At 40.7% G+C, this 20,438-nt stretch overlaps 1 protein-coding gene across 1 annotated transcript in view; it reads left to right on the top strand.

Moving 5' to 3' along the window:
* LOC115186476 (zinc finger protein 2 homolog) overlaps positions 1–20,438 on the top strand; it is a gene marked incomplete at its 5' end in the record, with an annotated part of 36,648 nt that extends 16,210 nt beyond the window's left edge. The window contains one exon of the mRNA XM_029746100.1: positions 20,430–20,438. Coding sequence (XP_029601960.1) covers positions 20,430–20,438 — 9 coding nt within the window. The remainder of the gene's footprint in view (positions 1–20,429) is intronic.

Genomic DNA, 20,438 nt, shown 5'->3' with positions numbered 1-20,438 from the left:
GAAAATCACGCAACTCAACCATCTGTCATTCAGTCAATTCTTAAGGTAGAGACTTCATATTCAGGATTCTGTTTATGTCTACCCCAAAGACAACGTGTGTGGAGCAAGAACTTCCTGTGACAACTGGAAGTTGTTAAAAACAGCCTAGAGCTATTGTCATATGGCCAACCAGCAGATAGTGAAAATCACTCAACTCAACCATGTGCCATTCAGTCAATTCTTAAGGTAGAGACTTCATATTCAGGATTCAGTTTATGTCTACCCCAAAGACAACGTGTGTGGAGCAAGAGCTTCCTGTAACAACCGGAAGTTGTTAAAAACAGCCTAGAGCTATTGTCATATGGCCAACCAGCAGATAGTGAAAATCACGCAACTCAACCATGTGCCATTCAGTCAATTCTTAAGGTAGAGACTTCATATTCAGGATTCTGTTTATGTCTACCCCAAAGACAACGTGTGTGGAGCAAGAGCTTCCTGTGACAACCGGAAGTTGTTAAAAACAGCCTAGAGCTATTGTCATATAAAACGCACATAGTGAAAATCACGCAACTCAACCATCTGTCATTCGGTCAATTCTTAAGGTAGAGACTTCATATTCAGGATTCTGTTTATGTCTACCCCAAAGACAAGGTTTGTGGAGCAAGAGCTTCCTGTGACAACCGGAAGTTGTTAAAAACAGCCTAGAGCTATTGTCATATAAAACGCACATAGTGAAAATCAAGCAACTCAACCATCTGTCATTCAGTCAATTCTTAAGGTAGAGACTTCATATTCAGGATTCTGTTTATGTCTACCCCAAAGACAAGGTTTGTGGAGCAAGAGCTTCCTGTGACAACCGGAAGTTGTTAAAAACAGCCTAGAGCTATTGTCATATAAAACGCACATAGTGAAAATCACGCAACTCAACCATCTGTCATTCAGTCAATTCTTAAGGTAGAGACTTCATATTCAGGATTCTGTTTATGTCTACCCCAAAGACAACGTGTGTGGAGCAAGAGCTTCCTGTGACAACCGGAAGTTGTTAAAAACAGCCTAGAGCTATTGTCATATGGCCAACCAGCAGATAGTGAATATCACTCAACTCAACCATGTGCCATTCAGTCAATTCTTAAGGTAGAGACTTCATATTCAGGATTCTGTTTATGTCTACCCCAAAGACAACGTGTGTGGAGCAAGAGCTTCCTGTGACAACCGGAAGTTGTTAAAAACAGCCTAGAGCTATTGTCATATGGCCAACCAGCAGATAGTGAAAATCACGCATCTCAACCATGTGCCATTCAGTCAATTCTTAACCTCTCTGGCGCATGTGGGACGAACTTGTCCCACCTACGTAACAGCCACTGAAATCCAGTGGCGCGATTTTTGAATCGTTAGAAATACTATTACTTCAATTTCTCAAACATATGACTATTTTACAGCTATTTAAAGACAAGAATCTCGTTAATCTAACCCCACTGTCCGATTTCAAAAAGGCTTTACAACGAAAGCAAAACATTAAATTATGTCAGCAGAGTGCCCAGCCAGAAATAATCAGACACCCATTTTTCAAGCTAGCATATCATGTCACATAAACCCAAACCACAGCTAAATGCAGCACTAACCTTTTATGATCTTCATCAGATGACACACCTAGGACATTATGTTATACAATACATGCATGTCTGTTCAATCAAGTTCATATTTATATCAAAAAACAGCTTTTTACATTAGCATGTGACGTTCAGAAAAAGCATAACCCCCGCAAACTTCCGGGGAATTTACTAACAGTTTGCTAAATTACTCACGATAAACGTTCACAAAAAGCATAACAATTATTTTAAGAATTATAGATACATTACTCCTCTATGCACTCGATATGTCCGATTTTAAAATAGCTTTTCGGATGAAGCACATTTTGCAATAATCTAAGTACATAGCCCGGCATCACAGGGCTAGCTATTTAGATACCCACCCAGGTCAGCCTCCACCAAAATCACATTTCCTATAAGAAAAATGTTCTTACCTTGCTTGTTCTTCGTCAGAATACACTGCCAGGACTTCTACTTCAATAACAAATGTTGGTTTGGTCCCAAATAATCCATCGTTATATCCAAACAGCGACGTTTTGTTCGTGAGTTCTAGACACTATCAGAATGCTTCATCACGGTGTCGCGCATGGCGCATTGGCGTGACAAAAATGTCTAAATATTCCATTACCGTACTTCGAAGCATGTCAACCGCTGTTTAAAACCAATTTTTATGTCATTTATCTCGTAGATAAGTGATAATATTCCGACCGGGAATATGCATTGAGCCTAAACAGCCGAATTAAATTTCTCCTCAGGAGCGAATCGTGCACGCGCCTCATTCAAAGGTCCTCTGAGCCGCCACTTGCCAAAGCCGATAATGTGTTTCAGCCTGAGGCTCCCTCGTCAACCTTCAGTTATTTCCCGGGCTCTGAGAGCCTATCGGAGCCCTGGGAATTGTCACGTTACAGCTAAGATCCTTACTTTTCAATAAACAGATGCAAGACGCACGACTCCTTGTCAGACAGGGTACTTCCTGCTTGAAACCTTGTCAGGTTTTTGTCTGCCATAGGAGTTCTGTTATACTCACAGACACCATTCAAACAGTTTTAGAAAATTCAGTGTTTTCTATCCAAACCTGAACAATAATATGCATATTCTAGCTTCTGAGTTGGTGTAGGAGAGAGTTAAAAATGGGCATATATTTTTTCCAAAATTCTCAATACTGCCCCCTATCCCCAACAAGTTAAGGTAGAGACTTCATATTCAGGATTCTGTTTATGTCTACCCCAAAGACAACGTGTGTGGAGCAAGAGCTTCCTGTGACAACCGGAAGTTGTTAAAAACAGCCTAGAGCTATTGTTATATAAAACGCACATAGTGAAAATCACGCAACTCAACCATCTGTCATTCAGTCAATTCTTAAGGTAGAGACTTCATATTCAGGATTCTGTTTATGTCTACCCCAAAGACAAGGTTTGTGGAGCAAGAGCTTCCTGTGGCAACCGGAAGTTGTTAAAAACAGCCTAGATCTATTGTCATATAAAACGCACATAGTGAAAATCACGCAACTCAACCATCTGTCATTCAGTCAATTCTTAAGGTAGAGACTTCATATTCAGGATTCTGTTTATGTCTTCCCCAAAGACAACGTGTGTTGAGTAAGAGATTCCTGTGACAACCGGAAGTGGTTAAAAACAGCCAAGAGCTATTGTCATTTAACCTGCACATAGTGAAAATCACGCAACTCAACCATCTGTCATTCAGTCAATTCTTAAGGTAGAGACTTCATATTCAGGATTCTGTTTATGCCTACCCCAAAGACAACGTGTGTCTATTCTTTTTGCAAAAAAAACTAAAACACACACACATTTTGGCAATAGGGACATAGTGTGGGGCTTAGCGGCTTATACCGCCTTCAATAGTTATTTTTGTTCAAACGATTCAAGAACCGTCAGACCTAGAGCTCCGAAATTTTAGAAACCTGTTCTAGAGCTCAAGTCGATAGTGCATGGTTATTTATGTGGCTCTAGAAGGTTCTCAGACCGAGAAACCGCCTCGTGCATTTGCAATGTGTTCAATTCATTTTGAATATCACGGACATGGCGACATGTAGAAATGTCCCAGAGTCGCAAGACTAGGTGCATTGAAACCGCCTCGGCCCATAGAGACGGACCCCAATGTCTCTGTCCGATAGCTCATTCAGGGACCCTGTAGTAACGCCCTGAAAAAGTGGATTTTCAGCACCATTTAAGGCCATTGCTCGGGCACCGAATGACCTATCGAGCCAAAACTTGGGATTCGGGGTCGCCTCACATAGGCCTACACATATTGTCAGAGCTGGACCCGCAGCTATAACGTAACTATGTGTTTTATGTTTTTTTATGGTTAACCTCTACGGGCCACGGGGGCAGTATTGAGAATTTTGAAAGAAATATGTGCCCATTTTTAACTGCCTCCTACACCAACTCAGAAGCTAGGATATGCATATTATTAACACATTCGGATAGAAAACACTCTGAATTTTCTAAAACAGTTTGAATGGTGTCTGTAAGTATAACAAAACTCATATTGCAGGCAAAAACCTGTGAAAAATAGATTAAAAAAAATGAGAATTTTGTGACTGTACTATTTAGTGTCATTGTTTTAAAGATACCACAGTGAGAAAGGATTCAGTTCGCAACTCCTACTGCTTCCACTAGATGTCAACGATCTTTAGAAAGTTGTTGGAAGCATCTGTCATGAATACAGACCGAATAAGAAAGCTTACAAGTTGACACGTCATCACTTCATTTTTTGCGCCTGCGCATGAATCTGAGAAGAGTGCCTTTGTCATTATCGTTTATTCTAGACACTTGATAGGTTGTGTGAAAATATTACTGATGTTTACTGATGTTTCACGTTAAAAATGGAACAAAAGATTAGTGCTAAACAACGTTTGACATGTTTAAACAAACGTAAATAGATTATTTACTAGGTTTTCTTTAGCTTTTCGACGTGACTTTACACTGCCCACCTCATTTTGTGGGAGCCTACTGAACGCTAACTATTTGGACATAAATTATGAACTTTGTCAAAAGAAACCACATTTGTTCTGGACCTGGGATCTCTGGCAGCGCCTTCTGATGGAGATAATCAAAGGTAAGGGGATATTTAGAATGTTATTATCGATATTAGATGATGCTAATGCTAACGGTATAGCTTAGCTTAGCTTAGCATATAGCTTATTGTTGTTAGCATAGTACCCAGTTTATGCAAAATGTGATTTCCCAGTAAAGTTATTTTGAGATCTGGCCATTCGGTAGCAATTACGAGATGATAATATATTATTCTTTGAATGACAATATTATAATTTACCAATGTTTTCGAATAGTAATTCCGTGATTTGTAATGCTGGATTCACTGGGTGCATTCGAGCCGAAAAAAATTCTGAATTTCCCCGCGACTGTAAATGCTGTTTTTGGATATAAATATGAACTTGATGGAACTAAAAATGCATGTATTGTATAACATAATGTCCTATGAGTGTCATCTGATGCAGATTGTCAAAGGTAAGTGCATAATTCTAGCTAGTTTTCTGTCTGTTGATGCCCTTCTTTGAATTGGCTAAACATTACACGCAGCTATTGTCAATGTACTCTCCTCACATAACCTAACTTTATGCATTCTCCGTAATGCCTCTGAAAATCGGACAGCGTGGTTAGATTTAGGAGATATATCTTTCAAATGGAGGAAAATAGTTGATTATTTGATTTTTTGAAATGATTACTCTTGCAGTTTTGAATTCCCCGCCATGGTCACATGACAATGAATCCCAATACCGGGATAAGATCGGGATAAGATCCTCAACAGGTTAAAATTGAAAGCACTGTGAATTATGGGCCTTCTCTGACATATGTGATAGTTGGCTTCTATATGAGTTGGAAAAAGTTGATTTGGTGTCAGATGGTATCAATTTGGTGTCAGAATGACATCTAATTGACTGATAGACGCTGACTGCTGGGTGACGAGCAATGGAGAGGAACCATAGTCACTGCCCGGCCATCCCGAGTTCATCGGGCCAGTCAATTATGCATTTCTGCAGTATTTTTGAGCATGCCTAAATTCGTAATGCTAAATGCCCATTGAATCATATTGCAAACGTAACGCGCAATATTGCAAACGTAACGTGCATTTGCAATATGATTCAACAGCAAAAAATATCACCAAAGTTGACATGATGAATCATATTGCAAACGTAACGCGCAATATTGCAAACGTAATGTGCATTTGCAATATGATTCAACAGCAACAAATATCACCAAAGTTGACATGATGAATCATATTGCAAACGTAACGCACAATATTGAAAACGTAATGTGCATTTGCATTATGATTCAACAGCAATAAATATCACCAAAGTTGACATGATGAATCATATTGCAAACGTAACGCGCAATATTGCAAACGTAACGCGCATTTGCAATATGATTCAACAGCAATAAATATCACCAAAGTTGACATGATGAAATCAACACAATGAGCGATAGAGAGGAACCACAGTCACTGCACGGCCATCCCCAGTTCATTGGGAGAGTCAATTATGCATTTCTGCAGTGTTTTTGAGCATGCCAAATTCGTGATGTTAAGGCCCATTGAAACATATTGCAAATGCGCATCCGTGCACATGGTGACCCGAAATGGGTTACCAGGATTAATTTTTGAGAAGGGTTTTAAATGCCTTTAGGGGGGTGCAAGGGGTCCACGGTTGGGTAGGGAGCACCTTCCATCAGTGCCCATCCAGTATGGGGCGCCCCTAATCATTTTGGACATTTTTCAAAAAATTGCTAAAAAACGACAGTCCCACTTCTCTCATGTCACCATCAAGCCATGGAGAGGAACCACAGTCACTGCACGGCCATCCCCAGTTCATCGGGACAGTCGATTATGCATTTCTGCAGTGTTTTTGAGCATGCCAAATTCGTGATGTTAAGGCCCATTGAAACATATTGCAAATGCGCATCCGTGCACATGGTGACCCGAAATGGGTTACCAGGATACATTTTTTACAAGGGTTTTAAATGCCTTTAGGGGGGTGCAAGGGGTCCACGGTTGGGTAGGGAGCACCTTCCATCAGTGCCCATCCAGTATGGGGCGCCCCTAGTCATTTTGGACATTTTTCAAAAAATCGCAAAAAAATGACTGTCCCACCTCTCTCATGTCACCATCAAGCCATGGAGAGGAACCATAGTCACTGCACGGCCATCCCCAGTTCATCGGGACAGTCAATTATGCATTTCTGCAGTATTTTTGAGCATGCGAAATACGTGATGCTAAATGCCCATTGAATCATATTGCAAATGCGCATCCGCGTATTTGCAATATGATTCAACAGCAAAAAATATCACCAAAGTTGACATGATGAAATCAACACAACGAGCGATGGAAGAGGAACCAGGAGCCTTCCTGAGGTCCTCCCGATCTGTGCAAGCCTAACCTTGACCCTGTGGAATTAACCCTTCACAGTGAAAAGAAGGTTTTTAGATCAAACTGTGCGCAATGACTTCTCTCCCCATAGGAACACATAGACTATTCTCCAAAATTCAACCTGAAGCCTATGTGGGTTATGAATACCTTATGAACCTGTCTTCTATAACAATCCATCAGGCTACTGTGAGGTCTACCTGTGTCAATTCCAAGGTTCCTGGAGCCACCGGAAGTTGTTAAAAACAGCCTAGAGCTATTGTCATATGGTTAACCAGCAGATAGTGAAAATCACTCAACTCAACCATGTGCCATTCAGTCAATTCTTAAGGTAGAGACTTCATATTCAGGATTCTGTTTATGTCTACCCCAAAGACAACGTGTGTGGAGCAAGAGCTTCCTGTGACAACCGGAAGTTGTTAAAAACAGCCTAGAGCTATTGTCATATGGCCAACCAGCAGATAGTGAAAATCACGCAACTCAACCATGTGCCATTCAGTCAATTCTTAACCTCTCTGGCGCATGTGGGACGAACTTGTCCCACCTACGTAACAGCCACTGAAATCCAGTGGCGCGATTTTTGAATCGTTAGAAATACTATTACTTCAATTTCTCAAACATATGACTATTTTACAGCTATTTAAAGACAAGAATCTCGTTAATCTAACCCCACTGTCCGATTTCAAAAAGGCTTTACAACGAAAGCAAAACATTAAATTATGTCAGCAGAGTGCCCAGCCAGAAATAATCAGACACCCATTTTTCAAGCTAGCATATCATGTCACATAAACCCAAACCACAGCTAAATGCAGCACTAACCTTTTATGATCTTCATCAGATGACACACCTAGGACATTATGTTATACAATACATGCATGTCTGTTCAATCAAGTTCATATTTATATCAAAAAACAGCTTTTTACATTAGCATGTGACGTTCAGAAAAAGCATAACCCCGCAAACTTCCGGGGAATTTACTAACAGTTTGCTAAATTACTCACGATAAACGTTCACAAAAAGCATAACAATTATTTTAAGAATTATAGATACATTACTCCTCTATGCACTCGATATGTCCGATTTTAAAATAGCTTTTCGGATGAAGCACATTTTGCAATAATCTAAGTACATAGCCCGGCATCACAGGGCTAGCTATTTAGATACCCACCCAGGTCAGCCTCCACCAAAATCACATTTCCTATAAGAAAAATGTTCTTACCTTGCTTGTTCTTCGTCAGAATACACTGCCAGGACTTCTACTTCAATAACAAATGTTGGTTTGGTCCCAAATAATTCATCGTTATATCCAAACAGCGACGTTTTGTTCGTGAGTTCTAGACACTATCAGAATGCTTCATCACGGTGTTGCGCATGGCGCATTGGCGTGACAAAAATGTCTAAATATTCCATTACCGTACTTCGAAGCATGTCAACCGCTGTTTAAAACCAATTTTTATGTCATTTATCTCGTAGATAAGTGATAATATTCCGACCGGGAATATGCATTGAGCCTAAACAGCCAAATTAAATTTCTCCTCAGGAGCGAATCGTGCACGCGCCTCATTCAAAGGTCCTCTGAGCCGCCACTTGCCAAAGCCGATAATGTGTTTCAGCCTGAGGCTCCCTCGTCAACCTTCAGTTATTTCCCGGGCTCTGAGAGCCTATCGGAGCCCTGGGAATTGTCACGTTACAGCTAAGATCCTTACTTTTCAATAAACAGATGCAAGACGCACGACTCCTTGTCAGACAGGGTACTTCCTGCTTGAAACCTTGTCAGGTTTTTGTCTGCCATAGGAGTTCTGTTATACTCACAGACACCGTTCAAACAGTTTTAGAAAATTCAGTGTTTTCTATCCAAACCTGAACAATAAAATGCATATTCTAGCTTCTGAGTTGGTGTAGGAGGCAGTTAAAAATGGGCATATATTTTTTCCAAAATTCTCAATACTGCCCCCTATCCCCAACAAGTTAAGGTAGAGACTTCATATTCAGGATTCTGTTTATGTCTACCCCAAAGACAACGTGTGTGGAGCAAGAGCTTCCTGTGACAACCGGAAGTTGTTAAAAACAGCCTAGAGCTATTGTCATATAAAACGCACATAGTGAAAATCACGCAACTCAACCATCTGTCATTCAGTCAATTCTTAAGGTAGAGACTTCATATTCAGGATTCTGTTTATGTCTACCCCAAAGACAAGGTTTGTGGAGCAAGAGCTTCCTGTGGCAACCGGAAGTTTTTAAAAACAGCCTAGAGCTATTGTCATATAAAACGCACATAGTGAAAATCACGCAACTCAACCATCTGTCATTCAGTCAATTCTTAAGGTAGAGACTTCATATTCAGGATTCTGTTTATGTCTACCCCAAAGACAACGTGTGTTGAGTAAGAGATTCCTGTGACAACCGGAAGTGGTTAAAAACAGCCAAGAGCTATTGTCATTTAACCTGCACATAGTGAAAATCACGCAACTCAACCATCTGTCATTCAGTCAATTCTTAAGGTAGAGACTTCATATTCAGGATTCTGTTTATGCCTACCCCAAAGACAACGTGTGTCTATTCTTTTTGCAAAAAAAACTAAAACACACACACATTTTGGCAATAGGGACATAGTGTGGGGCTTAGCGGCTTATACCGCCTTCAATAGTTATTTTTGTTCAAACGATTCAAGAACCGTCAGACCTAGAGCTCCGAAATTTTAGAAACCTGTTCTAGAGCTCAAGTCGATAGTGCATGGTTATTTATGTGGCTCTAGAAGGTTCTCAGACCGAGAAACCGCCTCGTGCATTTGCAATGTGTTCAATTCATTTTGAATATCACGGACATGGCGACATGTAGAAATGTCCCAGAGTCGCAAGACTAGGTGCATTGAAACCGCCTCGGCCCATAGAGACGGACCCCAATGTCTCTGTCCGATAGCTCATTCAGGGACCCTGTAGTAACGCCCTGAAAAAGTGGATTTTCAGCACCATTTAAGGCCATTGCTCGGGCACCGAATGACCTATCGAGCCAAAACTTGGGATTCGGGGTCGCCTCACATAGGCCTACACATATTGTCAGAGCTGGACCCGCAGCTATAACGTAACTATGTGTTTTATGTTTTTTTATGGTTAAAATTGAAAGCACTGTGAATTTATGGGCCTTCTCTGACATATGTGATAGTTGGCTTCTATATGAGTTGGAAAAAGTTGATTTGGTGTCAGATGGTATCAATTTGGTGTCAGAATGACATCTAATTGACTGATAGACGCTGACTGCTGGGTGACGAGCAATGGAGAGGAACCATAGTCACTGCCCGGCCATCCCGAGTTCATCGGGCCAGTCAATTATGCATTTCTGCAGTATTTTTGAGCATGCCTAAATTCGTAATGCTAAATGCCCATTGAATCATATTGCAAACGTAACGCGCAATATTGCAAACGTAACGTGCATTTGCAATATGATTCAACAGCAAAAAATATCACCAAAGTTGACATGATGAATCATATTGCAAACGTAACGCGCAATATTGCAAACGTAATGTGCATTTGCAATATGATTCAACAGCAACAAATATCACCAAAGTTTACATGATGAATCATATTGCAAATGTAACGCACAATATTGAAAACGTAATGTGCATTTGCATTATGATTCAACAGCAATAAATATCACCAAAGTTGACATGATGAATCATATTGCAAACGTAACGCGCAATATTGCAAACGTAACGCGCATTTGCAATATGATTCAACAGCAATAAATATCACCAAAGTTGACATGATGAAATCAACACAATGAGCGATAGAGAGGAACCACAGTCACTGCACGGCCATCCCCAGTTCATTGGGAGAGTCAATTATGCATTTCTGCAGTGTTTTTGAGCATGCCAAATTCGTGATGTTAAGGCCCATTGAAACATATTGCAAATGCGCATCCGTGCACATGGTGACCCGAAATGGGTTACCAGGATTAATTTTTGAGAAGGGTTTTAAATGCCTTTAGGGGGGTGCAAGGGGTCCACGGTTGGGTAGGGAGCACCTTCCATCAGTGCCCATCCAGTATGGGGCGCCCCTAATCATTTTGGACATTTTTCAAAAAATTGCTAAAAAACGACAGTCCCACTTCTCTCATGTCACCATCAAGCCATGGAGAGGAACCACAGTCACTGCACGGCCATCCCCAGTTCATCGGGACAGTCGATTATGCATTTCTGCAGTGTTTTTGAGCATGCCAAATTCGTGATGTTAAGGCCCATTGAAACATATTGCAAATGCGCATCCGTGCACATGGTGACCCGAAATGGGTTACCAGGATACATTTTTTACAAGGGTTTTAAATGCCTTTAGGGGGGTGCAAGGGGTCCACGGTTGGGTAGGGAGCACCTTCCATCAGTGCCCATCCAGTATGGGGCGCCCCTAGTCATTTTGGACATTTTTCAAAAAATCGCAAAAAAATGACTGTCCCACCTCTCTCATGTCACCATCAAGCCATGGAGAGGAACCATAGTCACTGCACGGCCATCCCCAGTTCATCGGGACAGTCAATTATGCATTTCTGCAGTATTTTTGAGCATGCGAAATACGTGATGCTAAATGCCCATTGAATCATATTGCAAATGCGCATCCGCGTATTTGCAATATGATTCAACAGCAAAAAATATCACCAAAGTTGACATGATGAAATCAACACAACGAGCGATGGAGAGGAACCAGGAGCCTTCCTGAGGTCCTCCCGATCTGTGCAAGCCTAACCTTGACCCTGTGGAATTAACCCTTCACAGTGAAAAGAAGGTTTTTAGATCAAACTGTGCGCAATGACTTCTCTCCCCATAGGAACACATAGACTATTCTCCAAAATTCAACCTGAAGCCTATGTGGGTTATGAATGCCTTATGAACCTGTCTTCTATAACAATCCATCAGGCTACTGTGAGGTCTACCTGTGTCGATTCTAAGGTTCCTGGAGCCACCGGAAGTTGTTAAAAATAGCCTAGAGCTATTGTCATATGGCCAACCAGCAGATAGTGAAAATCACGCAACTCAACCCCGTGCCATTCAGTCAATTCTTAAGGTAGAGACTTCATATTCAGGATTCTGTTTATGTCTACCCCAAAGACAACGTGTGTGGAGCAAGAGCTTCCTGTGACAACCGGAAGTTGTTAAAAACAGCCTAGAGCTATTGTCCTATGGCCAACCAGCAGATAGTGAAAATCACGCAACTCAACCATGTGCCATTCAGTCAATTCTTAAGGTAGAGACTTCATATTCAGGATTCTGTTTATGTCTACCCCAAGACAACGTGTGTGGAGCAAGAGCTTCCTGTGACAACCGGAAGTTGTTAAAAACAGCCTAGAGCTATTGTCATATGGCCAACCAGCAGATAGTGAAAATCACGCAACTCAACCATGTGTCATTCAGTCAATTCTTAACCAGCATGGCTACCACAACATTCTGCAGCGATACGCCATCCCATGTGCTTAGTGGGACTATCATTTGTTTTTCAACAGGACAATGACCCAAAAACACACCTCCAGGCTGTGTAATGGCTATTTGACCATGGAGAGTGATGGAGTGCTGCATCAGTTGACCTGGCCTCCACAACCACCCGACCTCAACCCAATTGAGATGGTTTGTGATGAGTTGGACCACAGAGTGAAGGAAAAGCAGCTAACAAGTGCTCAGCATATGTGGGAACTTCTTCAATACTGTTGGAAAATCATTCCAGCTGAAGCTGGTTGAGAGAATGCCAAGAGTGTGCAAAGCTGTCATCAAGGCAAAGGATGGCTACTTTGAAGAACCTAAAATATATTTTGATTTGTTTAACACTTTTTTGGTTACTACATGATTCCATATGTGTTATTTCATAGTTTTGATGTCTTCACTATTATTCTACAATTTAGAAAATAGTAAAATTAAAGAAAAACCCTTGAATGAGTAGTTGTGTCCAAACTTTTGACTGGTACTGTATAGTTAAATGCACTAAAGAGGAACAATGGGTACAGATTGAAGATGCACTCGCTCATCCACACAATAATTGTACGTATCTATTTTCAAAGGATAAAATATAGAACATTAACAGCTTCATACTTAAGAACACTAGAACAATGTGGAAGAACACTAGAACAATGTGGAAGAACACTAGAACAATGTGGAAGAACACTAGAACAATGTGGAAGAACACTAGAACAATGTGGAAGAAAATTGAACGTTTCAACAAGAATCAATATGAATTCCTAAAAACACAACGTTCTGGAACAATCCATCTATAGCTCTCAGGATTCACCCATAAATTGGTCCACAAGGAAAACTAAAGGTATAGAAACCGGAAATTACTTGGCAACAGGAAATACATTTATTTCGGTGACAGAGCTATAGAGCAACTTTGGACTACAGTAGATACACTACATGACCAAAAATATGTGGACACCTGCTTGTCGAACAACTTATTCCAAAATCATGGTCATTAAAATGGAGTTGGTCCCCCCTTTGCTGGTATAACAGCCTCCACTCTTCTGGGAAGGCTTTCCACTAAATGTTGGAACATTGCTGTGCTTCCATTCAGCCACAAGAGCATTAGTGAGGTCGGGCACTGATGTTGGGCGATTAGGCCTGGCTCGCAGTTGGCGTACCAATCCATCCCAAAGGTGTCCGATGGGTTGAGGTCGGGGCTCTGTGCAGGCCAGTCAAGTTCTTCTACACCGATCTCGACAAACCATTTCTTTATGGACCTCGCTTTGAGCACAGGGGCATTGTCATGCTGAAACAGGAAAGGGTCTTCCCCAAATTGTTGCCACAAAGTTGGAAGCACAGAATCGTCTACAATGTCATTGTATAACGTAGCGTTTACACCACTCCAGCTGACGCTTGGCATTGCGCATGGTGATCTTAGGCTTGTATGTGGCTGCCATGGTAACCCATTTCATTTAGATCCTGACAAAAAGTTATTGTGATGACGTTGCTTCCAGAGGCAGTTTGGAACTCGGTAGCGAGTGTTGAAACCGAGGACAGACGATTTGTACTCGTTACGCGCTTCAGCACATGGCGGTCCCGTTCTATGAGCTTGTGTGGCCCACCACTGAGCGGTTGTTGCTCCTAGATGTTACCGCTTCACAATAACAGCACTTACAGTTGATTGGGGAAGCTCTAGCAAGGCAGAAATTCAACAAACTGACTTTTTGGAAAGGTGGCATCCTATGACGGTGCCACGTTGAAAGTCACTGAGCTCTTCAGTACGGGTCATACTACTGCCAATGTTTGTCTATGGAGATTACATGGCTGTGTGCTCGATTTTATACACCTGTCGGCAACAGGTGTGGCTGAAATAGCCGAATCCACTAATTTGAAGGGGTGTCCACATACTTTTGTATAGATAGTGTATGTCATCACTGTAAACAACTTGCTTTAACAATTCAACATTTGCTAAACAGCACCATGTTAGACTACTGCAGCCTCACTCTAGCAACGATATCAAAGTCCTTTTTGAGAACGCGAAAATTAAAAGTGTGCGTCAAACGGTTTTCTTGGAATGATTTGTAGCCATGTCTCGACTATCTGTGCATGAGAGTCCATCCAACTCAGTTTCCCTACCAGAAAAAAAACGTGATTCCGTAAAGTCAATTTGTGTACGCGATTTCAGGAAGAAACTTAAGAGCAAATGGACTGACCGCGTTTTGCGACTGTCTGCTCACTTGACCGCAGTTAATATTGGCCTAGGAATTGTCCTCCAGTTTAATACAATGGAATTGCAATATTGATTGAGGGCTAGTCTATTCTGTGAGACATCTAAGTTGTGATTTTGCTGCAAATCCATTAAAGTTTTGTTGTTGGCCAGCTTGTTGATGGTATTCACATCTTACAGTGTAGCTTTATCAATTCCTACATTAAAAAACGGCATTTAAGCTCAGAACTTCAGTAGAATGCCGTTTTAAAACCACGCATCAGTTCAACAACTATTTTCAAGACAGGACTTACTCCTGTTCAGATCTTCTGTCTCCTCCTCCTCTTCTTCCTCCTTCAATATGACAGTTCTCTCTCCTTCCTTCACTCCAAAAAAAGCATCATCTTTCTTTTCTTCTTTCAATGTAACAGCCTCAGCCTCAACTTCTTTTTGTAGTGTGACATCCTCCTCTTCCACTTTCACGACCACGTTCAGACACAGACCCTCTTCCTCCTCCTGTTTCACTAGAGCCTCTTTCTCCGTCCAGCAGACCGCCTCTTCTTTAACAGGAGAGTAGCTTAGTGAACTCATGGTCGGGAATGTTAGCCAGCTAACCTAGCTAGTTAGCGACTAGCCTAGTGATAGGCTAATTTATCAAGCCAGCTACCGTTACCTGACTAAACGGAAATATGACATTAAATGGAGAAAATAGTTATAAGACAGAATTATGTTTAAAATACAGTGACAAATATACACCGAAGCAGTCTGAACAGCTTGAATGACTCGGCTAGGAAGCTACCGAGGTGTCTGACTAGATGTTGTTGAAGAAGTGTTCCGTCCACTACATTATACGTCACGCTGAAAGCATCGCCTGAAAGACGCACGTCTCCGTCTGTTGACTGGAGGGAAACGCAGATAAATGTTGATTTTATTTCCAGAGAAAAAGTGCATTTTTACATTTATTTCATTAAATAATAATATAATAGTCAGACAACTGCAGATTTGTAATAAGTAATAATAACCTACTTCCACCTTCTACCAACCCAACAGATGGTAATACTACAGTGAATATTAACCAATGAGGTGGGTCTTTCCACATTCTACCAACACAACAGATGTTTCTACTACAGTGAATATTAACCAATGAGGTGGGTCTTTCCACATTCTACCAACACAACAGATGTTTCTACTACAGTGAATATTAACCAATGAGGTGGGTCTTTCCACATTCTACCAACCCAACAGATGGTAATACTACAGTGAATATTAACCAATGAGGTGGGTCTTTCCACATTCTACCAACCCAACAGATGTTTCTACTACAGTGCATATTAACCAATGAGGTGGGTCTTTCCACATTCTACCAACACAACAGATGGTAATACTACAGTGAATATTAACCAATGAGGTGGGTCTTTACACATTCTACCAACACAACAGATGTTTCTACTACAGTGAATATTAACCAATGAGGTGGGTCTTTCCACATTCTACCAACACAACAGATGGTAATACTACAGTGAATATTAACCAATGAGGTGGGTCTTTCCACATTCTACCAACACAACAGATGTTTCTACTACAGTGAATATTAACCAATGAGGTGGGTCTTTCTACATTCTACCAACCCAACAGATGTTTCTACTACAGTGAATATTAACCAATGAGGTGGGTCTTTCCACATTCCACCAACACAACAGATGTTTCTACTACAGTGAATATTAACCAATGAGGTGGGTCTTTCCACATTCTACCAACACAACAGATGTTTCTACTACAGTGAATATTAACCAATGAGGTGGGTCTTTCCACATTCTACCAACACAACAGATGTTTCTACTACAGTGAATATTAACCAATGAGGTGGGTCTTTCCACATTCTACAAACCCAACAGATGGTAATACTATGAAGCAATGCTTTCAGGTTAATAAAAGTTTAATTCCCAAATAGCCTCTACAGGTTTGGTCATTATCAGGTATTGGAGCGTTGAAAGATGATGCACAACAACGGTTTCTTCCAGGAAACCACGACTCCAATAACCACCGTGGTCAAAATAACTGTAAAGTACTTCACTATTGAAACAACTACCGCTATAATCAACCTGTTCGCAATACATGGGTATTGGGATCTAACCTCATTGATCTGTCAGTAAGCTATGTTTACATGGGTATTGGGATCTAACCTCTTTGATCTGTCAGCAAGCTATGTTTACATGGGTATTGGGATCTGACCTCATTGATCTGTCAGTAAGCTATGTTTACACAGGTATTGGGATCTAACCTCTTTGATCTGTCAGCAAGCTATGTTTACATGGGTATTGGGATCTGACCTCATTGATCTGTCAGTAAGCTATGTCTACATGGGTATTGGGATCTAACCTCATTGATCTGTCAGTAAGCTATGTTTACATGGGATCTGACCTCATTGATCTGTCAGTAAGCTATGTCTACATGGGTATTGGGATCTAACGTCATTGATCTGTCAGTAAGCTATGTTTACATGGGATCTGACCTCATTGATCTGTCAGTAAACTATGTTTACATGGGTATTGGGATCTGACCTCATTGATCTGTCAGTAAGCTATGTCTACATGGGTATTGGGATCTGACCTCATTGATCTGTCAGTAAGCTATGTCTACATGGGTATTGGGATCTGACCTCATTGATCTGTCAGTAAGCTATGTCTACATGGGTGTTGGGATCTGACCTCATTGATCTGTCAGTAAGCTATGTTTACATGGGTATTGGGATCTGACCTCATTGATCTGTCAGTAAGCTATATCTACATGGGTATTGGGATCTGACCTCATTGATCTGTCAGTAAGCTATGTCTAAATGGGTATTGGGATCTGACCTCATTGATCTGTCAGTAAGCTATGTCTACATGGGTATTGGGATCTGACCTCATTGATCTGTCAGTAAGCTATGTCTACATGGGTATTGGGATCTAACCTCCTTGATCTGTCAGTAAGCTATGTTTACATGGGTATTGGGATCTGACCTCATTGATCTGTCAGTAAGCTATGTTTACATGGGTTTTGGGATCTCAGCTATAGTATAATCCAGCAAAGCAGTCCTACCAGCTAGCAGTGTAATGAACCTTGTCTGATAGCCAATCAACCGTGTCCTAATTAACTACAATGACCATAATCCATAATGCCTACTTGTCTTGTCTGTTTATTTTACACTTGCTATGTAAATGAGACAGAAGAATGTATGATGGTCAATGCTATCTGGGATCCTTGGGACATCTCTACCCTAAACCCTAACCTTAACCCCTACCTTAACCATTTTAAATGTCAAATTCAATGGGCTAGGGACGTCCCAAGGATGTATCTCTACCTGAAAATACATGATCTAAGTGATTGATAGTTGGTATTCAGCAGTCATAAAGCCTAATTTACTTTAATAAACTACTAAAATAGTGATTGGGTTCATTTGTTTTACAGTATGTTAAAATCAAATCAAGCTTTATTTATACAGCACATTTCAGACATGGATGCAACACAAAGGCTCCACAGGAAAAAACAAATATTTAGTACACAACAAACAGAATAATAACAACTGAAAGACTAATGAGCATTCTGATGAAATGCCATTGATTAAAATACTAAGAATTGGATTCAACATCTAACCCAAAACATAAGCTTGTTTTACTCCATAGTTTGTTGCTAAGATCCACAGCAAATATCACTAAAATAGAAGAGGGGAACAAACAGAGTCACTGACAACAACCACAACTAAAAAGGTGGGGTTTTAGGAGGGTCTCTGAAAGAAACTATGGGGGTGTCCACTGAAAGTTGACTAGTAACAACAACTGGGACCTAAAAGACACCCACCATGAGACCCACTAAATCTGCCCAAGAAGAGACAAACAAAAGAAAAACCCACACCAAACTTAAAGACAGGAAGCAAACCAAAAAGGTGGCGCAACTAAAGGTGTCGACTCTCCACATGTATCAAGACAACTGGAGCACTGGGCCAGACACTCTTAAATAGAACCTGGACCAGCTCAGGTGAAACACCTTCCCACTAACGAGATGGACAAGCCAGCACAGGTGTAACACATACTGACTAACGAGGTGACACCAATCAGTGCGTCCTACGTGCTAACGAGCTAGACGTGCTAAGGAGCTAGACGTGCTAACGAGCTAGACGGGCTAACGAGCTAGACGGGCTAACGAGCCAGACGGGCTAACGAGCTAGACGTGCTAACGAGCTAGACGTGCTAACGAGCTAGACGTGCTAACGAGCTAGACGTGCTAAAGTCCAACCTCAAAACATAAAATGGAAAAACCAAAGACTAACACCTTAAAAGAATGCTTACCATCAACAGAAAACAACTTCCATTTCACATTATAATCAACTACAATGCTTCACCTTCACCAATATAAACATGGTGTCTACTGGCTGTCATCAATAAAAAAATATTTTCCCCCACTAGCTACTAGAACTCTCGTCTTCCTAAAACTCACTAGCTTCTAGAACTCTCGTCTTCCTAAATCCCACTAGCTTCTAGAACTCTCGTCCCCCTAAATCTCACTAGCTTCTAGAACTCTCATCCCCTTGGAACGAGTCCAAACAAAACTCATCTCCAATACGGAAAAACGTGCAGTCAAAATAAATTGTGATCCATGGCAACGCACTGGCTAAACGCAAAACACAAATCTTTTTGACTGCCCACCCTTGACACAATCAGAAACCAAGTTGTCCTTACCACGGCCATGTCTGATTTCAAGAGGAAACTCACTGCAGAGCTTCTCTCTTTTCAGGGTTCACTTGATAGGCATGTTGTTGGATCGGGGCCCAGTCCCCAATGTCATGCTCTAGTACATTTGGGTTGGCACATCTGAGAATGAACCCTGATATTCTAAAAGCAGGGCATCAATGTCAATGTAATTGTACCCAAAAATTGTCAATTTGTTGCATAAATAAAGATGACTAAATGTTACATGAATTATAAATATGAAATATCAAAAGCAAATGTACACCCCTTTGTTAATATGTATTGGCAATAATTAACTTAAGGGTGAGGCATGTAATAATAAAACATGTATCTTTTGTCAGGCTGAATGTTTGAAATATGAGGTGATTTGAATCATGCTTCTTCAGTAGTGGAATAAAGACAATTAGCACTTGAATGTTGTAAAGAAATACTGGAGTGATGTAGGATTGTTAATAAAATTGATTATAGACCAATTTATTATACTGCGTCCATGTGTATAGGCTGCAAGTACGTTGAAATTAAGTTGTTTTCAAGTCATTGACAAAACGACCAGAAAATACATCTTCTCAACTTTCACTTTCAACTACAACCAAACTTTTAAATTACATTTTGCTAAATGTCAATGTCAAAAAAAAGTTTTAATGTGTTCAAATCAATAACCGATATGCAGAAACAGTTTGGGATATACTGAAAACCTAAACATTTTGAAGTGTTGCATTTTGATTCCAGTGCGTCACCAACGTGGTAAGTGTAACCCAGCTCTTTTTTTGTTAGTCACTTTTTGTTAAATCACATAAATAGTAACTCTTCCAATTCAGAGCCTGGATTTTCCCCCTGAGTCTAATATCCATATCATGTTGAAATCAATAGAACAGGGGACAAACGTTTAGGGTTCTACATTGTGACATCATTAAAATACTCCTACTACAATGTTAAAACATTCTACATTGTGACATTAATTCATTGATATCATGAAACAACTCCTTCATGTGTGTTCTCTGGTGTATAGTTAGACAACTAGATGTAGTAAAACCCTTCCCACATTGATCACAGCTAAAAGGTTTCTCTCCTATGTGTACCCGCTGGTGTCCTATCAGGGTGCTTAG

Source organism: Salmo trutta, unplaced genomic scaffold, assembly GCF_901001165.1.
Source record: "Salmo trutta unplaced genomic scaffold, fSalTru1.1, whole genome shotgun sequence".
Taxonomy (NCBI): domain Eukaryota; kingdom Metazoa; phylum Chordata; class Actinopteri; order Salmoniformes; family Salmonidae; genus Salmo; species Salmo trutta.
This window is presented reverse-complemented; position numbering and strand designations above follow the sequence as displayed.